General features: G+C 34.9%; 1 protein-coding gene across 2 annotated transcripts in view; it reads right to left on the bottom strand.

The window, feature by feature from the left end:
* Window positions 1-9,035: 9,035 nt before the first annotated feature.
* LOC113227927 (protein cueball) overlaps window positions 9,036-22,198 on the bottom strand; it is a 50,079-nt gene continuing 36,916 nt past the window's right edge. Inside the window, exons 2-8 of one of the 2 annotated variants that reach the window (XM_026461025.1) lie at window positions 17,379-17,790; window positions 16,602-17,258; window positions 16,209-16,520; window positions 15,854-16,048; window positions 15,471-15,579; window positions 13,356-13,418; window positions 10,288-10,422 (exon numbers count right to left, since the gene is read on the bottom strand). In XM_026461025.1, the coding sequence (XP_026316810.1) occupies window positions 13,383-13,418; window positions 15,471-15,579; window positions 15,854-16,048; window positions 16,209-16,520; window positions 16,602-17,258; window positions 17,379-17,790 (1,721 nt within the window). In that variant the 3' untranslated portion in view covers window positions 10,288-10,422; window positions 13,356-13,382. Of the gene's footprint in view, window positions 10,423-13,355; window positions 13,419-15,470; window positions 15,580-15,853; window positions 16,049-16,208; window positions 16,521-16,601; window positions 17,259-17,378; window positions 17,791-22,198 lie in introns of both variants that reach the window. The other variant, XM_026461024.1, reaches the window with a different exon arrangement.

Below are 22,198 nucleotides of genomic sequence, written 5' to 3'. Positions count from 1 at the left end.
TATAGTTTGTAGACAAACTTTGTTATCGTTAGAAAATATTTATCGGCCCTCTCTTTTATATACATTAGTAATGAGAGAGAGAGAGCACGCTGAAGATTGTCAATGAGTTATGTCTGACATTCTCGATTTTTTATATGGGTATTAAATATATCCAAATAGTTGTTGTAGTACTTATATGTGCTGTGTGTAACGTAGCATAATATTATGTACCTTTTTATGTGATATATTATCCTCTAGCATAATAAATTACAGTCACATACCATATTATTGTGTAATATTAGTGTAATCTACGCTTATTTGAGAATCCTGTGTCCTTTATTGAGAGGTCGATCGATATGTAGCATAATGCGTATCGTAAAAGGAGGGAATATTGTAAATGTGAATAATATCTGTTCTATACATTGTAAATATAAATATTCTTTATATATATATATGATAACCAAAGATAAAGAAATGAATTAAGTTTATTTTGCTTTATGCCCGAATTGACGCCACTGTTTTTTTATACGGAACAATTTGTCTTCACGATCGGTCGTTTCAGACTAATCGAAACGTCGTATAGCGTATTTTTTTCATAAAATCAAGTGACGGGACGAACAAGTCGTACGTCTGATGTTAAGCTATATGCCTGTCCATAACAGTTGCAGTGACACTCAGAGCTTTAAATCGCCAAGATCTGAGAGGCACTGCCACTGCACCTGTTACCCTGAGACATAAGTTGGCAAGTCCCAAGTAAAATATGGGGACTATGTGGCGTGTTTATGCCGTTAACTATTAACTTGAACCCCAATAGAGTAGCGACGGGTCCTTACAATTATCGTGACGATCGATACTTTAGCTACTATAAGTAATTCTGATTCGAATATTTGTCGACAAGTGCAAATGTGATATGATGTTCAATGACATCAATTTACAAGAAATCTGAGACAGTGTCTCAATCTTTGTCTGTCCTTTTTATAGGAGGAAGTCGTCTCATATTTCCCTCCTTATTTTTCCTCATCAATCTGGCTAGGATTAGCCTCCTTACGCATTGTAAAAATGCAAAATATTTTTAACCGACATCAAAAAAGAAGGTTCTCAATTCGACTGTGTTTTTTGTGTGCATGTTACGTGATTACTACGACATTTCTGAACAGATTTTGATGATTCTCTGTTTTGTTGGAAATAGGTTATATCAGTAGTGGTCCCATTTGAATTTGAAGAAAATATTCCACCCTTAATCTAGTTTATTGAATTCAACTTACTTTCTAGTAACCGATTTCAATAAAAATCGGCACATAGATGTGATTCCAGTGAAAATAAAATATTATGGTGACCTAGAGCTGATTTCATGATAGAAATGGCAGACAAATGATAGAAGCCATCAATAGTGTACAGCAGCTACCTTAGGTTTAGGCTCATGTGATTCGTTTTGACGAGGACTTTCATATGCGTTTATATCGTAGAGCAGATAAACAAACTATTGAGGTCGGTTTTTTTTTCATAAAAAGTTATAATTATAATACTTCACTTCTACCTAGATTATCCACTTCTTATTCATAAATGTGTTTTATAACTTATGAAGTCCCTAATCGTTCCTGGTTAGAGATGAGTATGGCTCTATAGTCAAATAAGACAGCCTGGGGCCGTACCATGAACTCTTATTACAGTTCAGTATGCGTTCGTAACAACAAAAAAGCGGGATGGTGATATACACTTCATGTAGCGCTGACTCACGATTCATTTTAGGTTCTAAACTGAATCGTAATAAGAGTTCATGGTAAGGCCCCTGATGATTTTGTTATGCCATTATATTCTGCACCGTTGATGACAGCTGGATATGTCCAAGCAGTCGAAATTATCCATTGACAATTAAATACAGTTTTAATAAATTTAATTGTCAATGAACAATAGCAAACTTTTTTTTTTCATTTTCTCAACTCAACACAAGATATGAGATACAGGTTTTTTACTTTGTTTAGGGGTTGGAAACACATAGTTTAAATATAAATTGTGTTGTACAACCTTGAACTTTTTTATCACTCGTGTAACCTGTTTACGTGTTGTTTATAGTTACAAAATAAATAAATATTAATATTATTTTATTCTCTTAATTTTTTTACTTTAGTAATAATAATCAACCAATGTGATTATCTTTTATAGCAACACAAACTCAAAAAATCACAAACACAATATTAAATGTTATTTATTTGGTAAAATATAACAGGTTAGATTTTTGATTTTTCGGTTGCAGAATAAAGATTAAGTTTTTGTATAGCTTTTTTACAGTTTACTCTCGGTGTTTTTGTCGTATCTTTATGCGAAAATGTTGAACAATAATAGTAATAAAAAACAATATTTATTGAATTGATATGTTGGAAAACAGATTTATTTTATTATGTTACAATGTACCGTTGTATTGTGTTTAATTTCGAATAATATGACATTCAATGTTGCTAAGTTACAATAAATGTTTAAAAATGATAAAACATGTTTTTTTTCGTACATGGTGAAGAGCACGTCTTTGAAAGCGCTAACATTGTCCGGTTAGGCAAAGTTATCTATTGTCACAAATTTTAAACTACACACGTGTAGGCTAGTTCAAAATCAGAACATTATATTTTCTGGTAATGTCCTGAATAATATTATTATTTTAATCATTGACTTACAATTATATGGACGTCGGGTCCGCGCTAAAAAGTGTCCGCACTTGTAAGGCGCTAAAATCGTATACAGAGCGCGACACTCCGCTTTAGTCTTCATTTGTTCTACTGACAGCGCGATACTGCGATGACATTACAATTTAAATTTCGAATAGGTTGACTTGGGACATTTTTTTCGTGGTTTTTGTATTAGACCCGTCGTCCATTTATTTGTAAGTCAATGATTTTAATGAAAATAATATTCTTGATGGTTAATGAACCATCTTACAAATGATTTGATAGGCGGACATTATTAAGTAGCTATTGCGAAAGTGGTTTTTATATTATTAGATGTTACTTTTTAAAACGATTTCCATCTATTGAAAAATAGCCGTCTACGGAGCTTACCGCCCAAACTTAAGGTTTAAAATGTACCTGTCTGTGTTATGTTAAATAAATAAAAGTTAAATCAAACAAAGTTATTTTTTTGTGTATGACTGATAATTAATGCAAATGAGTGGGCGCAAATGAGGCTGTCAAAATATATTTTCGAGGGTCTAGTGGGTACTTTAGAAGGGACATTGGGGGGCCGGACTCAAGCCCTTCGTGGGCCGGAGTTGGCCCGCGGCCCGTACTTATCCAACACTGATCTGCCTTAAGCGCAGGCCACACCCGGGAACGAACCTAACTTAGCTCACTTAGCCGGGGCATCTATTCATACTTCGATTCACACAATGAACAAAGCTAATCGAGGTAATTAAACTAACCCAACGATCCCGCTAAGCTAAAAAAGCTAAGCTGTAAAATATGTCGCGCTTTTGCCGCCATTCACCCCCGCACGTGCGCATACTGTAGCATGTTGGTACTTACTACGAATTTCTTTACTACGTGAGCTGAGCTACTGTTAGCTTCGTCCGCGGCGTGGTCTGTGCTTATACGATGTGCGAGAGACGTAAATCCAGGCAATTGTCGCAATATAATTGCGAAATAAAACCACAAACGCTTTTTACATCGCAAAGCATTATCTTTTATTAAAACTTACACTTTACTAACGTTTATACAAAGACTCAATAATATCACATTTCTGATGTGGATATTATCAATCCACCGAGTAATCTATCTAAAAAAATCTAGAAAATGTATACACTAAACAACTAAATTCTACCCATTTAGATTAAGTATAGTGTTCAAAATTATCTAGAAATGTTCTGGAACTTTCTTTTAACATTTTTTTTTATTTTTATGCCTAATTTAATTAGGAATACACTAAAATAATGTAACCATAATGGTTTCTCTTTGGATACCACGAAATGTTGAAAAAGCTTAACTTTTCACAACATTATTTTAACATGAAATTACATAACGTGTTTCGTAACATTCAGTACAAAATAGACTTTAGTGTACAGGGTCAAGAGCACGTCAAGCTTTTTTTTAATATACCCTTGACGACGACCTTGATGGGTTCGAACGAGAGTGATGGGAAATCGCCAAAGCTCCGTCTTTGGTGATCGGAGGATTTTGGGAGAGACCTTTGTCCAGCAGTTGGACATAACGGGTTAATTAATAATAATACCCTTGACACTTAAGATTTAAATCCAACTCTATGCCGCTTACGATAAGAAAACGGTCCAAATACAAAGTGTCAAGCTTGATGTGCTCTTGGCTGTACAAAAATATTACAGATTATGTTTTGAATACAATCGATAAAATGGAACGTGTAGTAATAGGTTCGAAAAACATTTCATTTTATAAGTTTTTTTCATAATAGAGATTTTAGTGGCATTGAAAATACAATATTGTTGTATAAAATCTTTTGAAATTTTAAGTTATTTCTTTTTTTAATCAACCGTGACCATGGGGCCTGTAAAGGGCCCGAAGCGTTGGTTGGTTTGTAAAAACAAATTACGCGATTTAAATCCGGAAAAATAGTTTCATTTCCTATAAGTTATTTATTGTTTCTGAAATCTATGTATGTACATAAATAGATCCTCAACATTTCTACATATTTCTGAATCGGGGCAGTATACTCAAACTCAAGTATTTTAACAGTGCCTCTTGTTGAAAAAGTAACGCTATAAACCGTGGTTTTGACGTGATTTTCCACAATTTATTACTGTTATTATAAATAATTTTCTCACTTCTCTGGCAGAACTATATAAAAAAAATCCTTTGTTTTGGAACAAATAAGTACAATTTCAGTACAGTGAGATTCTACGCTATTTTATAGGTAAAATGACCACTTACTTATCTTAAGTAGAGCAGCCTTTGAAATAAATTAAGTTAACTACAAAATAGGAACGTTAATTCTTAAGCTACGGTTGTTTAGTATAGGCATGAACTAATAACTAAAGAGGATTGCTTATCGCGATACAAGACAGCGTAGTATTTAGTACCTATTGGTAACTAACAACTCAACTAGATGTCGCTTATTGAACAAGTTTTTAAGGATAGTAACGGCTATTCTTTTATTTTGTTGAGGATTAGCGCCATCTAATTTATAAACTAAAACTTCCTAATATGAATATATTAGGAAGTATTAGTTTATAAATTAGTTTGTAACACACAATGCCATTTATTGACACGCATAATTGTCAGTTTTTTTTTACTCTTTATTTATTTAGGGACTTTGGTCGTTACTGAACATGTCAGTCCTGTTAGAAAAACAATATTTCAATAAAATCCAGACAGATAAGTCAAAATACTACATAACCAAACATATATACAAAATCTCCGTGGCGCTACATGTTGGCTCCGACAAAACAGACTGAAACCACCCAACATTAAATGTACGCAAACCAGCCTGTGCAAATAACCGCGCCCTGACAGACTGTCCGAACACACTCCACTAGCAAATGATCGATCCTCAGGAATCCCACACACTTCGTAATTCGATGAGTTCATCCGGCATCAAATACAAAAATTTGTTTAATGGAACGTGTCCGGGTCGAATTGTCAAAGTTCATAAAATAATTTTAAGTCACGGTCAATATTTGAATAATATTACAGGGAAAAAACAATTACTTCTTAAAGTTTGTTATTAAAGAGGAATTAATTGATACCCACGGCCGTTTACATGACATAAACTACTTCCAAGCAATTGATCAACGCCATCTAAATATAAGACGGAATGTTGACCTTTTTCAGAGTTACGCTCTGTAGTATGGAGATTAGCAATCCTCTTAACTTATCGGTGCAAGATAAAGGGTCAGTTAAGACAAAACTCAGTCTCACTTTAGTATTATGATTGTTAAAGATATCATGTTAAATCCGTATAGCTGACCTGATATCCTGGGTCTAGACAGACAAATAACTTTTGAACAACATTCAAGCCTTATTAAAGTTCCCATAGACTACACTGATATTTAGTAGAACGCTAAAAACGGTTGAATTATGACGACAATGTTCATAATATGGGCTGCTGTGCCTCTACCACGAAATTTCAGTGACAGTAATCGCTAGCGAGCGCGTCAAATGTTTGTACATAAAATATTGTTTCTTGTTGTGACCGCTAGGGGCGCTGTATAATTTGCCATACGAAATTGTGAAGTAATTTACGCGGTCGCTAGCGACAATTGTAACAATAAACTGTTGGTAGATGCACTGATCACACATACCAGAAAGTTCTGTTCACAGTGACAGTGACAGTTCTGGTATAAAATACATATGTCGCCTACGTTCTGAAACTCGTATCTTAAAGCACAAAGTTATTGAAATGCAAAAAATAGATTGTATATATACAAATTTTGCAGGCTGATTTCACATACTGGCATTTACCTATTAATAAATCACTCTTTATAAGGTACGAGTTTGAGAAAGTAAGGCATCGATATTAGACAACACATACGTTGCTCTGATCCCAAAGTAAGTAACTAAAGCACTTGCGTTATGGAAATCAAAAACAACGACGGTACCACAAACACTCGGCCCTGAGACAATATTGAAAAGTTAGTTTTTCTACATTGAGCCGGCCGGGGATTGAACCTGTGACGTCAGAGAAGGCGACACAATTAAAACCGGCGTGCAAGCCACTTGAACACGGAGGTCGTCGGTAATCAGAGGTGGTATATGTGAATGGATCATGTGAACGTTGTTATCATAATTAAACTTTTTTTTAACGTTCCTTTAAATATCCCTACGAGTACTGAGTTATTTTTAAAATACTAACAATCCCGCAGGTCTATATTACTAACATCATAAGCAACAATTTTTGTTCCATGACTTTTTACAAAACATAATAAATTTACCAAAAATAAACTTTTTAGTCTTTGTTGTACTATCTGACACTCTTTAGATCTTTATTTCGACTGTAAACTGGCAATCGGTACTATCTCAATTCTGACAACCTTACAGGTGAAGAAAAATTTTTTTTGCGTCATTTATATAGCATCTGATTTATTAAATAAAAATATGTAGCTTTTAAATATTTTTATTACACTTATACTACGTATTTTTATTTTATAAATGACGCAAACATTTTTTTTCTTCATTGTACCGGTACTATCTCAATTTTTTGAGCTTTAAGTTCAAAAAATTGAGATAGTACCAGTTGCCAGTTCACAGTCGATTTGATAGTAAGGTAAGTTCCAAAACGTGCAAGCGTCCTCCGCGACGACTTCCACCTTCGTTCTACACAGACTTATTACCGTTTAGGCGATGTATTTAAATATATTTATTTTTGATGAAAGTAAAGTCTGATGAATTATTGAAAGCCATTGGTCAAAGGTTATTGTTTATAATGTTAATAAATAGTCGTATAGTTGTTAGTATTTTATAAGTAATCCTGTATTATCATCGGTATCTTACATGATACCACCTTAAGCGACTAAGTCTTGATTTAGTAGGGTTACGTAACTGTGCAAGTGAATTTTGCGTTAAAATATCGTTCTATTAACAAATCAACAAATATTAAGTAAGACCGGGTGACTAAGATATTTGTCTTTTTATGACCTAAAAAATTTAAGAACAAAGTTACTAAACTAAACTGTTTTATAAATTATTTATAGATTGAGGCACCATTCGGTATTAAATTAAGTAAACAACCTTTTTTCATTCACTGAGAATTTCGTTTTATTCACTTAGATATCTTTGGAGTGATTCGATATATAAAATATTTAATAATGTCCTGCTAATTTCTTTGTCGTTGGCTTCATTTTTGTTACTTCATATCGTCCGTGCCCTCACTAAGTGCCATTCATTTATATCACCTCATTGCATGAACGAAATTGCCTTGAGATGCAACTGAAGATGTCAAGTGCTAAGTGCCACGATGGTGCTATGATGCTCTTTTCCATCCTCTAAACCATGCTACACGTTGCGATGCGAGGGTTTTGCAAATGGCGGGTTTTCTTTTTATCAATAAATGGCTAACTACCTATTCTTCCATAAAAAGCAAAGACGTATACAGCCATGATGGATTGCAATTAAAAAAAATATTGCAAAATTTTTATACAGAATTTAATTAAAATCAATCATAAGAAATTGTTAATAGTAAGTATTTAAGTAGTATGTGGCTCGAATTGCAATTAAATTTCTGTTTAGAGAATATTTTTGCAGAGAGCGAATTAAAAAAGAACTCCTTACCGACCATGGCTGTTATGGGAAGAAAAAGGGTCCGAGGGTTTTATTTTCGGCATTATAGTCAAGTTACCCACCATGCAATCATACTATTTACGAGCGAGTGTAATGAAAAATATATTGATATGAAAAATTTGCGTAATACCCGTTACAACAGCTAGTCAGGAGACGGATGATAATATTGATACCAATTACCTTGTTGCGGTACAAAATTAAAGCAAATTTAACAAAAACAAGCAAATATAAGCGATTTGGATCCGAAAACGGCACTTTCTTTTCCAAAAAGAAACCAATATTAGTCATACCAAAGATATTAAGCTTGTACATTGCATACATTTTTGTAATGACATCCTATCACTGATAAAAACGTTAAAAATAGTCAACAAGTCTTTTCCCTATAGTTTAAAATGGAAGTACATACACAATGAAGTTGATGGTTTGAACACAGTAATGGAACAGCTTCCCCATTCCCACAAAAAAAGTAATAAGGGCAATAATTACACTAAGTACCAACGTTTTCGCAAAACAAGTCCAAACTAAAGAAATTAAATAAAAATACAATGTCAAATAAAATTATTAAATAAAATAAAACTTATATATGGTAACGCTCATCACTAACGAGTGTTTTTTTACTATAAATCTTTGTCTACAAAATTGGTATATTTTATAGATATTTTTCTTTAAACTCTATGTATAAATGCTTTCGAGCCAATTAGGTATAAAACTTGGCACTTACAATGACGATGATAAGAGGAAAAAAAAATTGAAGCGCGCTTTAGTAACATTCAGCTGTAAAGCAAATAATTTTAAGTATAATTATAATACTTAATTTTTAATAAAGCAATTTATTATTTGTATGAAAAAGGCACAATTTCTTTTATTATTATAGTCACTATAATAAGTACTGAAAGTGTTACCAAATAGCACTTAAATTTTTGTTGTTTCTTCGTAAATTCCACTACAAACCCACTATAACTACGTGTTAAAATCTAGTTCTCTTGCACTCAGATTTTAAGCATCCACAGCCCTACTACGACTTCGTGGATTTTATCTCAAAATGGAAGTCGTTTTACCTACATCGAATATCACAAGTTTACCTTTGGGTGTTTTGCCAAACATTATTTTTATACAACTCTAGCAATTTATTTCCAATCTATTGTGTAATACGTGCATAGTTTTTGGAGTAGGTAATATTTTTAAATCATTCTTAGTCAGTTTGTAAATAAACATCCTACATAAAATATCATTGCCTGGAGGGAAATGGCAAGTAAACAGTAAAGGACAATGCCCAGCGTGGACTCGCATTTTTTGAAATCACGGCTGACAGAACATTTATATCCATCTTAAAATAATATAAAATTTATTCGTGAAACTTTGTGAAATGTTGGAGAAATAAATATATAACTTAATTATACAATTATTGAGTTAACTTGATAGGATGCTTATACCAACTTTCATTACTTTTTTATATAAAAAAATAAGTGCTTATGTGATCTCTAACCCACGTAAAGTAATTATGAGGACGATAGAGCATGAACACCTATTTAAGACGATTATCACATTGCCCCACGACACGCAACGGTGTGCGGAGCTGCGTTTTTTAACGTTGTACCGAAGTATTTCAGTTTGCATAGAAAACACGGACCGTACAACACACTGACAAAACGTCTCCGCGCGGGATTGCGGGACAGTGTGATTTAAGCTTATTCACTCTCACCTTGAAAAGGCCCAAGTTATAGTGTTTATGGAATAGGTCAGCATAGTCAAAAACATCTAATGTAATTAGAAATAATATGGAAATATGAAAGGTATAGTATTCTTGTACCTGCGATAGAGGGAGATCAACTTTAATTTAGCTGATCCACGTGGGCATTGGCATTTGCCATTGAAGTTCTGTCAAAATCTTCAAAGGTTTTAGAGATTTTTCACATCCCTAAAGTCTAATTCCTTTACTCCCACGATCTTAATAATTTATAAAAAAAATCAGTTAATGTGAAAATAGCATTTCAAAACTGACATCTTATAAAAAATACACCTTTTAACGTTTACAAGATTGGTAACAGTTATTAGAGTTGTTATTTTGTTACTGATATGACACTAGTTTGTATATACGCTAATATTAATCGTCTGGTAGTTCCATGTTAGCGATGAGGTTTCTTTTCTCCTCCTTGCCTGGCTTTGCGTCTAGTAATGTAGGCCGAATCGTGGATCGAGGTTCGAAGCAAGGCTGCAACAAACAAAAATACAAGTTCAGAAATTATGACCTAGGGCATAAAATCAAAACCCATTTAGACAACATCACATACGTTGCTCTGAAGTAAGTAGCTAAAGCACTTGTGTTATGGAAATCGGAAGCAACGACGATACCACAAACACCCAGATCCGAGACAATATAGAAAAGTTAGTTTTTTATACTGACCCGGCCGGGGATCGAACCCAGGACCTCAGAGATGGCGACACCATGAAAACGGGTATGCAAGCCACTCGACCACGGAGGCCATCAAATAAGTAAATTATTAGCAAATGATGAACATTAGATTTTTCTTGTTACTTTAGAATGATGTCTTAACATAAGTAGGATTACAATCTGGGGGTCAACTTCCGCTTTTTGTCCAACATCCGACCGAAACAATTTTTTAAAATATTTTGTATAATATCAACTAACGGGACAAACAAGCCGTGTGCCTGAAGATAAGCTACACGCCTGTCCATATCATTTACAGTGCCATTCAGAATTTCAAATCGCAAAGATCTGAAGGGCACTACCACTGCTCCCGTCACCCTGAGACATAAGTTGATAAGTCACATGTATCTGCAATTTCACAAGCACCCTTACCCTTCAAAACCAGAACACATTAATGTTCACATTATTGCTTGACGGCAGAAATAGGTAATGTGGCAGTACTTCCCTGGACGAACTCTTTCACAAGGAGCTCTACTGCTACTGCTTGCTATTAATTACTGTCAAATAAGTGATACCTACTCGACTAAATTAAAAGAAACATGATTTGACTGAAGCTTCATATTTGACATTGTATTTTGATATGGTAGAGTATGGGATGTCGGACAGAGTATGGGAGTAGACGCCCAGGTGCAGAACTTCGTAATATCGTATGTTAGTTCTTATTATTGTAATTTGATTGTTATCTGTTTTGTTGTCTATATTCAATAAATAAATATCACAATAAAATTTTAGTTTGCCAAATGGGTCTCTGAACTTATCAGTGTCGATTAAAAAATCAGTACAAAATATTTTTTGATGTTTGAACCTCCACTGTAGCCCAGCGGTTAGCACTCTTGAGTTTGTTGGACAATTTCGGAAACTAAGTATTTTAAAATGGATTCTGGTCTGTGGTCTGGGAATTGATTTCTTTGCTTTCGTATTACAAGAAATATATTTTCGTATTAACTAATAATAATTTAATGAAATTGTGTAAACACGATCTAGAAGTACTATCTTAGATGACACATTTTTTTATACAAAAAATTAAAAACGCTTAGGCACAATTTCCCTTAAATTTTGTCTAAAAAATGCCAATTTACTCCAAGTTAGAATGGTACATTTCAAAAAATACACGGGTTACAAAACCTGTGATTTTCGACCACAAAATTATTTCAAGTTAATATAACATTAAAGGTTCAACTCATAGTGGTGCAGAGTCGAAACGTCGCGACGCGTCATGTTTTTCGCCTATAGTATATTCATCTCTATTTTCCCATTATTCAGGTACAAATGTGTGTTATGAAAATACGGGCGTCGACGCGCGTAAGACGCCAGACGCCGACCACACTGTAATCCGGGCGCACTAAACAAGACGCGACGCGACGCTTCGACTCTGCGCCATTGTGAGTTGAGTAGACAGATGGGACAGTGTGGCCTAACTAGGGCACTAGTCCTCTTTCCTTATATAGTTCTATAAGTTTTAGTAATACTAACAATCTATGGATCCAAATATTTTTTTTTTATATTTATTTTTTTAACATCAAACAATGAAACGTTAAAAATACGCGCAAATATTTCCAAATTTTATATTATATACTCCAATATATTTTAATTTATAATATATACGATCGTATGAAATACCTAAGCTGCCCGCGCGGAAAAGTGTTTTTAAGTGTGGAGTATAACACCCTTAGCACAGTAATTTTTAGCACAATGTACATGGTGCCTTAAAGCTAGGAAATAATATAGAAATTGAAATGATTATTACTAATTGGAAGCTTAAGACCTGATTGTCGGCTTATTAATTTGTAAGCTGAAGAAGGAAATAATAGAATGTTTAACCATATTCATATAGCAGACAAAATGCTCATTGTAAGGTGTAAAAAATAGAAGCAATATTACAACGAGCGACTCTATCAGTGATACTTAACATTTTCTTCTAAAACTCAATTTTGCTAATGCAAAAACAAAATCTTTAAAATACAAATATTAAATAGCATTTTTCGCTCTTATTAGGTTTTAATTACTTTAGACGTATCGCACTGCTATTACAACAGTGTTGTAACTGAAAATATGTGAAATTCAAGATTATATTATTTTTGAACGTTAAATTTGTTTCTCTATATGTCAATAAAACTATCGTTACAATATTGTAAGAAACGTTTAAAAGATGGCGCCGTGAGTCACTGTTGATGGTTTACTAACGTTTATAGCATTCCCTCCAATATTACGTCACTTTTAATTTTGATCGGAATTCGAGAAGTGAGGATGTGTGTCATGTTTTGAACAAATTTTAACCCATACATACATTTTAATACTGTGAAAGAGTTTTCACAGTAAGTGAGTGATCTGTTTTAAAAAATTACACTTTTTGAGTTAATACACTATTGTAATAACGGTGCGATATCTTGGTTGCAAATTAATTCTAGGTTCTTTACACAGAATGGGGTTTTATATTATAGCTAGTACTGAATATTTTTTTCTTAAGAAGCTATTCTTAGTACCTTAGTATATGCCTTTTCCACGAAAGTAAGACGATTTTCTTTAGTTAAGAAAACTGACGCATAAGTGAGTAAGTACTCAGAAATCACCAAACAAATAAAAAAATGCAAGCCACATTAATTGTATGTTAATGACAAAAAGCGAAGAATTTATAAACAATGTTAGTGCACGTAAACCCAATACGCTTGGCAAGCAATATGTCATAAAAGTAAAACCTTTAACCGCGAGGTGAAACTGAGAAACTAAAAGTCGATGAGGTCGCCCTGGAGTTTTTGAACCTGCATGAACAGAGATTAATGCACAAACGGTCCAAAAAGTAAAGGCTCACACGCTATATTTAGACCCTCGAAATGTTACGAATTTTTAAAGAACTACTTCCTTTTACCATAGTATAAATAAGACAAGTAGTTCAAATCCCGCCTGTATGGCGCGTCAGTGCACACGTCACTCGGAGCGTAGGGTTGTTACATTAGGTACAACTAAGTGCAATCGGTGTTGCAAACATAATTTAAAAAAGTTATGGTATTCATCACAGTATTGTCGTGCTATCTTGAAATAACCTTTGTCAAGTACAGTACTTAAATATCAATATTTAAGTACAGCACAATAATCATTCTTATACCAGCATCTCGATTACGGCATGAAATAGAAATGAAATGCGAGTTTATATATACAGAACAATAAGGACGCTCCGCCGCATCGAACGACGTTACCACACCCCGCAACTCGCACGCCGCTTCGTTCGGGAGTCACCGCCTCCACACTCTGCGCATCGCGCCAACCTACTTCCTCGCTAATACCCCTACTAGTTTGGAGACCGACTGACCCTATATTAGTAGGATCGGTTTGAGCAATAAAGGCAGTTTTCAGTTGAGCTTTGAACAAGTGTTTTATGCCGAACTCATACTGTCTACCGAACCTGAGAAGAGCAAGATCCAGACCATTAACGTCTTCTGTCCATTCGAACTTGAACGTCTACAGATACATTTATAAATGAAAAAATTTGATAGAGGGAAATATATCGAGTTCTTAGGTTTTCGCGATTGTTACACATAGGAAATGAAACTATTTTTCGGGATTTAAATGGCATATATTTGTTTTTTCAAACACCAACGTTTCGGGCCCTTTACGTGTCCCGTAGTCACAGACTAAAATGAAATGAATAAAGTCAACCGTGACCTGCAAAGGGCCCGAAAGTTGGCTTGTTTGAAAAACAAATATACGCGATTTAAATCCGGAAAAATAGTTTCATATCCTAAGAGACAAATATATTAAATGTTGTAAACGAGCGATCGCTTCCATTCTATAATGAATGGCGCATGCGAGAACTCGAGTACACCGCGAAATTATGCGAATGTGTGCATCCGTAAATGGCGCACTGTGCGGCGTATACGCATATAAACCGAGTCACTATGTTTGTGTGAACTTAAACAAATTGTCTTATTATACTATCCTTGACTGACATACGTTAATGTTCAAATTCAACAATAGCGTCACCATTTCGGGTTCAGAAATCACGGGTCCAAAAGTAACTTGTCCGCCTTTACATACACATTAGGTAGATAGAAAACAATACACAAATGAAAATAGTTTAAAAATGTAAATGAAATTTTAGTTCCATATGCATACTCAGTATTATCTAGTCAAGGTCATCATCACTAGTAAAGATGCAAAATGTTAACAAGGGCTTGAACAATGTAAAATCAACTCCAAAGGTAGGCATTTTATTGGAAATGCATGCGTGTGTAGCTTTTTTAATAAACAGTAACCTCTATGCGTAACTATTTAAGGGTTACCATGTTAAAAATAACGCACACACTCAGCCCCACACTAGGGATACCTCGAAAAGTATGTTTCAGTCATTTTTAATTTATTTATGAAAGCTTTTTGTTTTGCTTAATTTGTTTCAGTGTATGGTTTCCAGTGTGTGATTGTTTGACAAGTTAACAAAGACTATGTGGATACAAAAATGTGTGCATCCCTAATAAACAAGTTCCATGGTTGTAAGATACACTACATTTACAGACTTGTGAAACCAATAACAAGTTAACTAGTAGAGGTATACCAATTTAAGCGAAAATAACGCAAGAGACTGCAGAGTATGTACAATGAAAAAAATATGAAAAAAACAGAGCTTGGCGAATTCTACGTATGCCGTACTACCGTACGCACAGCTGTGGAACCAGCTAAGTTTAAAACAATGTGCGCTTTGATGTTTTATTGTTCAGACCTTGGTAAAATTTGTAGCAGTTAAACGTTTTTGTTTCAAAGCCGCGACTCAAGCGCTTTCTACTAACTGGTCAATACTCAATATTAATGTGGATACTTACAGTTTCACAAATGTTCATGTTGCAGCAATTTTCTATAGTAATCTCGCATTGATCCGGTCGGGCAGTCAGCGGAGTTACGTTTTTGTTCACAATGATGCGTTTCTTAATCCTAAAATAATAAAAGAATTCGGTTTATTGATTTTGAACTTAGTGTCACTTGCATTGTTCTATACATTTAATATTAATAAATAGATACACGAAAGAAGAGGACCTTGCCACTAGAAATATGTTGGCGGCGAAAAATTTGCCTTGCCCTGTTCCTAGGATCATTGTGTTGAAATTTATGGGGTTATAATATTCTCTTAGTGGTCAGAAAAGTAAATTCACATACTTCGGCAAGGGTGCAATTGTATTAAACTGTCGCAAAATATTAGAATTGTTACCTTGGTCGTTTCTTCAACTGCATAATTTTGGTCATAAGGAATGTACAAGCGATGCAGAGGAATCCGCAAATGATACCAAGCAACATCAATATGGGGTCCCTAATGGGGTCCCATCCATCACAATCACTGGTCGGTAGAAAATCTCCAACATCGGCAGATTTAGTTGTTGGTATGGCTTTAGTTTCTGAGGTGCAACTGGAAAAATAGAATTGAGTACCTAGAGGAGGCTGAAGTTTAAAAATAAAAGGTTTGCTCCGAAATCATCTTCTATAAAAAACGTAAATTAATTCGTAAAAACGTTAAAAAACAGCTCTGTAAAAACGCCAAAACTTTTATCTGGTTAAAAAATGCTCACTTGCAAGATTCTGTATTGGGTGCTCCCACTGTAGGACTTGCTGTGCTTATTGCAGTAGTTTCAGGTATCACTCCAGGCTCCCCTTGCCTCGCTCTGGGTTCGAAAACAGATTGTGTATTATCCGTATCTGCAATCACTGGAGTTGGTTCGCCTTTATCCACCTTTCGTGTTTCACATCTCCTGCCTTCGTAACGATCAGAGCAAGCACAACTAGGTTCTCCTTTTGGACTGACTGAACATTGACCGTCATTGAGGCAGTAATGCAAACATAGTTCTACATCGCAACGTTCTCCGGTGTACCCACTTTCACACCTGTTGAAGAAACAATTCATTAGGTAACAGTTAGGCAGTAATTGATTAAATTGTACAAAACTATTAAAGCATGTTTCTTACTTGCATTTAGCTTCACCATCCGCAGTCAGCTTACACTGACCTCGCAAACAGTAATTATGGCAGATAGGAATTTCACACCGATCACCGGTGTAACCCTGTGTACATTTGCAAGTCATGCTATCGATCTGGTAACCGTGCAAGCAGTAAATACCAGCGTCTAGAGGAACATCTATAGAGCCATTTATTACAGGTCTGTTTTGGGACAGCTCTCGAAGTTTGTTGCATTCAGGGATATCCTGCGTTTGTTCATCAATAGGATAGTTCGCAACTATTCCAAAGGGTGACCCGCTGAAGATGATTACAGCTTCAGGTGCAGACACCTTTTCAGCTATTTTTGGCAATTTCCAAACTGTAGACTGGTCCCAATCAATCCAAAAAATACTGTCTTTTGATACAGTCAAAGAATTTGGTTGATGTTGGATGCCTTTAGACATTAGTATTTTGTTTTTACCGTCGAGATCTGCACTCCATATGGCGTAATGAATTCCTTCTTCGTCATCAGCCCAGTACATCTTTCGCTCTCGTTGATCGATCGCTATACTTACTGGTTTATAGATTTCAGTATTAACTACAACGTCTGGTATTCCCTGAGTTCCGTCGAGACGTGCTTTCATTATGGATGCTCGCTTATAAGCTATGTTGGTCCAATAAATGTACCTGGAATTAAATATCACTGTTTGTTACGGAAGTACAGTGAATATTCTACCTTAATGTATTATTAATGTGCGGAACTATGTGTTAATTAACATACTTCATCATTGAAACACTTTTACATACCCTCTACAGCTATCTACAGCAATGTCTCTTGGATTCTGTTCACTAACATTGAACAGTAAGGTGCCAAAATCATCGGTTCCTTTTAAAGACCCCTTTTCATTTCCTTTCAAAGATTTGTAGTATATTCCCTTCGCATCGATGTCAGTCCAGAACAATCTTCCTGTTAGAGGATCAAATGCAATTCCTTCTATTTGTTCATAGAACTTCTTTCTAACTAATGAGCGTGTGTTTTGCGACGTAAAGTTATAACTGAATATGGACGCATTGTCGCTGTGTTTGTCGACAAATAGGAGCAGGTTGTATACAGCATCGTAGGCGAGTGCAGTAAGTTTTCCTTTGGGTACATCGACTTTGCCTGCCTTGATCCCTTTGTCGTAGAATTCTATTTCCTTTTCGGCAGTGATTGCTATGTCTGTAACAAAAGAAAAAAATTGTAAAACAGTGCACAGGAAATTAATCCTTCTTGGAACCGCAAGAGATGCTGTGCAATTTGTCACATCTCTGTCCTGCTTAACATAAAAGTTATTTATTTTCGGATTACCTTTACATTTTAAGCTGTAGGGAGCTCGTGCCGAACTCGCTATATGAGTGAGTTAAATTCATTATATTAAAAAGGTAGAGATATAAAGGTAGATTAGACAATAGTTTGAATTTGAGAACTATGTCCAACTTAGGTATGACATAAAATCGTAAATGTCGTAGGGACCGTTTTGTCTTTTTTGCTTTTATTACTTGGACATACAATACAGCTTTTCATAATCATCAACTGATTGCGGTATGTGGCATACTTATATCCGGGTAAATTATTATTGTGGTATATTGAAAATAAAGGTGCGCTGCGTGCGACCCATCCGCTCCTGCCATTATGACGCAAAATATCGGTGTGAAAAATGTATCGCACGCACATTTTAACTAACCAAACGTTGTTTTATTGAGTTATCCCTGTACAAAGAAATGTAGATGTCACAATTAAGTTTCTCGCGCATGACAAGTTTCAAATAAAGTTGTATTGTTACAATTTTTTCTGAAGTACCTATACCTATCCATCTGTGTGTTTTGTTACTTAGAATCACTTGGATTATTAGTTATAACTTATTCACATTATATGATGATCAATATTTTCGTTACTCAACAAAAAGTGTACGTTGTTGTCAAGGATCTTTTAATATTATCTTGGCACTACTTCTCTTTGTGTCTCGTGAGTGTCATAAAAATACGATGCCATTACGTAGGTAAGTCATATTTTGTATCTGTTATGTAACAATACACGTTGTATTTACAGAAACATAAAGTCGAAAATGCAAAACATAAATCAATACGTTGCTATCAAATGCGAATTGTTACAAAATGTAAATATTTTGTCATGTGTTGTCATCTGCAAAGTGTGTGAACTTTTTTACCTACTACAGTAATAAAACATGGCACTTACATGCAACCACGTGCACGAGAACCTATAGGTAAAGGGGGTTCAATATTTTCTGTCATCGAACACCTAGTGTTTGCGTTAGTAATTGTAAAATCAATATTTTTTATTTTTTATAATGTCTAGTGACGGGAGAACAAGTCGTGCGCCTGATGGTAAGCTACACGCCTGTCCACAACAATTGCAGTGTCCTCAGAGCTTTAAACAGCAAAGTTCTTAGGGGCACTGCCACTGCGCCCATCACCCCGAGACATAAGTTGACATGTCCCGTATGCCTGTAATTTCACCAAATATATACATAGTATATTATAATTATATTAATAATACTTATCCGACTTCGTAATTACCAACACTCACTTCTCTTGAACTGACATTATGTATAATATTCCCATACATTTTCTCGGTATCACTTTTTAATATCCACGTCATCGTAAACTAGTATCACTATTCGTTCTACTTATATTATTGAATCTGGGAAATACCTAGTAGGTTATCTACCTCTTTATTACCTTAATAGGGGGCCTCCAAAAACATATTAACGTAATATAGGTACCTACTTCCTTGTTACGTAACAAATAAACGTATTCTATATTCTAAGAATTTGAGGAATTTTAATATTAGAGTAGGAAAACGGTAAATTGAGACTGCATATCGTTTGTGTCTTTTATTTTCGAGATTACGATTGACGTCAAGATGAGGAGAAGGCGGAAATTTTGAAGTTATAATTTATAAAATATATGTGCGAAACGATTGGCGGCCGAATGTTGTCAATCGACCGTGAGTGTGGAAAACTAAAAAGTAAAAACAGACCATTTAAAAAAAAAATCTTATAAAGGAGTGGCTATGAAGTTGGCGTCAAACGTAAATCACCTGTTTAAATAATTAATATTAATGACAGAACTATGGGGAAGCCAAGTTCTTCTTTTTCTTATCGTATCGATGACATACATTATACTATAGTGGCCCAGAACTGAGCCACGCCGACCGCGTCACTAGCAGCTGTCATTAAATACTCAAGCGTGCAGGCGTTAGGGCACGCAGGGCACGATATGATGACCGCACAAGCAATCCAGGTTACAACCATCCGAAAAACTCCACCTGAACAAATTGTCTTTCCTCCGACCAACCTGAGTCCGAAGCCTATTTAAAGACCTCCAGATCGGCCAAGGCAATTCGTGTCCAGGAGGAAGACTCTCAGAAGGCGAGACAAACGTAGATGATACTCTTTCCCGCCAAAGGTTGCACCTCGCCTGAACCGGCTCAATGCGCAGAGGATCGCTACATTTGACACAGCTTTTCCGGCTCCTAAGTCTGTGTTGCATTGTGAAGTGATCGTGCGTAGGGTGCTGAGTGTCGATGGCCAATTTTCGTAAGATTACTTCGGACCACATTACTTCGGATGTCTGGCGGAGATATCCAAGTTAGTGGGTACAGCAATCTTCCCGGGGTCGATTTAATACAGCCATTTATGATCCGGAAAGTTTCATTTAAGGCTGTATTCACTAATTTTGCATGGGTACAACGGCTCCAAACATGGGCATGCGTATTTGCCACCAGAAAAGGAAAGTGCCAGCCCAGTAGTACTCATGACCTGCGGCGAAGCACCCACTTGGTGGTGGTGAGACGCCGCAGTAAATTATTGCGCGAACGGAGCCCAAGTTTTTTAAATAGGTGTAGCACATAAATTACGTTTTTTTACGCTGTTGTAATTTTTATAATTTTTGATGGTTACATAAATATCTTAAGTACATAGCTTTTTAACGTAGGTGATTGTATTTTTATTAAAAACTAAAAACAATAGTATTTTATTCAAAAGACGAGGGTCATAGTTCACTACACGAAGATGTTAACTTTTATCAAAGACTTAATTTGTTGTCACAATCGTTTACTGTTGAATGATATATTGAAACGTCTGACTGTTTTTCTGACTATTTGTCAACTGAGGTCACATTCCGTGATCGTTCTTGGCAATCAATGTGTTGATTGATAAGATATTAAAGAGTTCAGTTGTGGATTCCTTTAGGTGTTATTATAATAAGTGCTCGCATTGTCCTCTCTCTATTCAGTGAATATCATACGTAATATCACCGTTATAATTAATGAGTTTAAAAAAATGTCCTTCGTTTTTTATCACAACTATAAACAAAAAAGGAAATTTTATATTATAAAATGTTATATTGTCTATGGCCATTAAAAAAAATTTTGTTGCGCGTATAAGAATAGGCAGTAAAGTTTTAATTTTATAATAACGAGAACTGGTGAATCGTAAAATTGTCGCATTTCATCAAGATAGGCATTAACCACACTACATAGCGCAGCAGCTTTGTAACAAACATTACAAAGCCGCCAAATATTACTGCAGTTGGGTTTGGATATTACCTCACCACCGTAGTCGCCCGACATAGCCCTTTCAGATATTCACTTGTATCGGTCTTAACAAAATTCTTTATATGGTCACGACTTTGAGGTCCAGTCACTTGACATCACAACAAAGCTAATTTAAAGGAAATTTTAATCGTGCAAATAAAATACCTTCAAATTTAAAAACAAAGTCTTACCACAGCAAATGCAAACTTTGGAGAAAACTGCATTTTCTACTTTTCACTATTATATTAAAAAGTTTCCGTTAAATGACGAAACAGTGAAAAGCTATTATTTTAACCGGTTGCTAACGACTAGAGATATTAAAGTCATGGTACGGGCCATTTTTTTTAAGAATAATAACACAGTTTAATAATTTTGGACGTACATAACTCCAAATAGATTACTTACTTAATTAGTTAGTTCCCCATTGCTTATACCTTAAAAATGATTTATTAAGTATAGTTACTAATATATGGCAATATCTATGCTGAAAAATATTAATTTGTATTGTACACGCAAAATAAATTAATCTAAACAAATTATTCATTCAAATTTTTGAATGCCCTTTTTTAAATTTCCAAGAATTTAAAAGGAAAAAATTAAGAAGTGAAAACCTGTTAGTGTGCTAGCGCCACATTATTTTAAGACGTCATAAGAGGACGTCACCAGATCTGTAAAAGTTTAACTTAATGGCCAAATATAAACAGGCTTAGTGAACTAACAAACGGACTAAAAGGTTTGTAAATAAAGGACATTGTACAGCTAAAAATAGAATTATTTTACAGAGATAATATAACGCTGATGTCTTTTGTAATGGTTTTTGAATTTTGAACTCGAATATACTAACTCCATTATATTTGATGTGTTGTTAACTATAACACTGCTCATAACTTTATAACTTTATCATAACTTAACTATAGACAGTATGTTACTTAATGTTGCGTTATAGATAATGGATATTTGTGCGATTAGGCGACATGGTTGGATACAAAGTAGGCAATTTCATATGCGTTGTTTAAGTATCAAATGTATG

Source organism: Hyposmocoma kahamanoa, unplaced genomic scaffold (genome assembly GCF_003589595.1).
Source record: "Hyposmocoma kahamanoa isolate Upper Pololo Valley unplaced genomic scaffold, ASM358959v1 220, whole genome shotgun sequence".
Lineage (NCBI taxonomy): Eukaryota > Metazoa > Arthropoda > Insecta > Lepidoptera > Cosmopterigidae > Hyposmocoma > Hyposmocoma kahamanoa.
The sequence above is the reverse complement of the archived record's forward strand: the minus strand, read 5'-3'. Positions and strand labels throughout refer to the sequence as shown.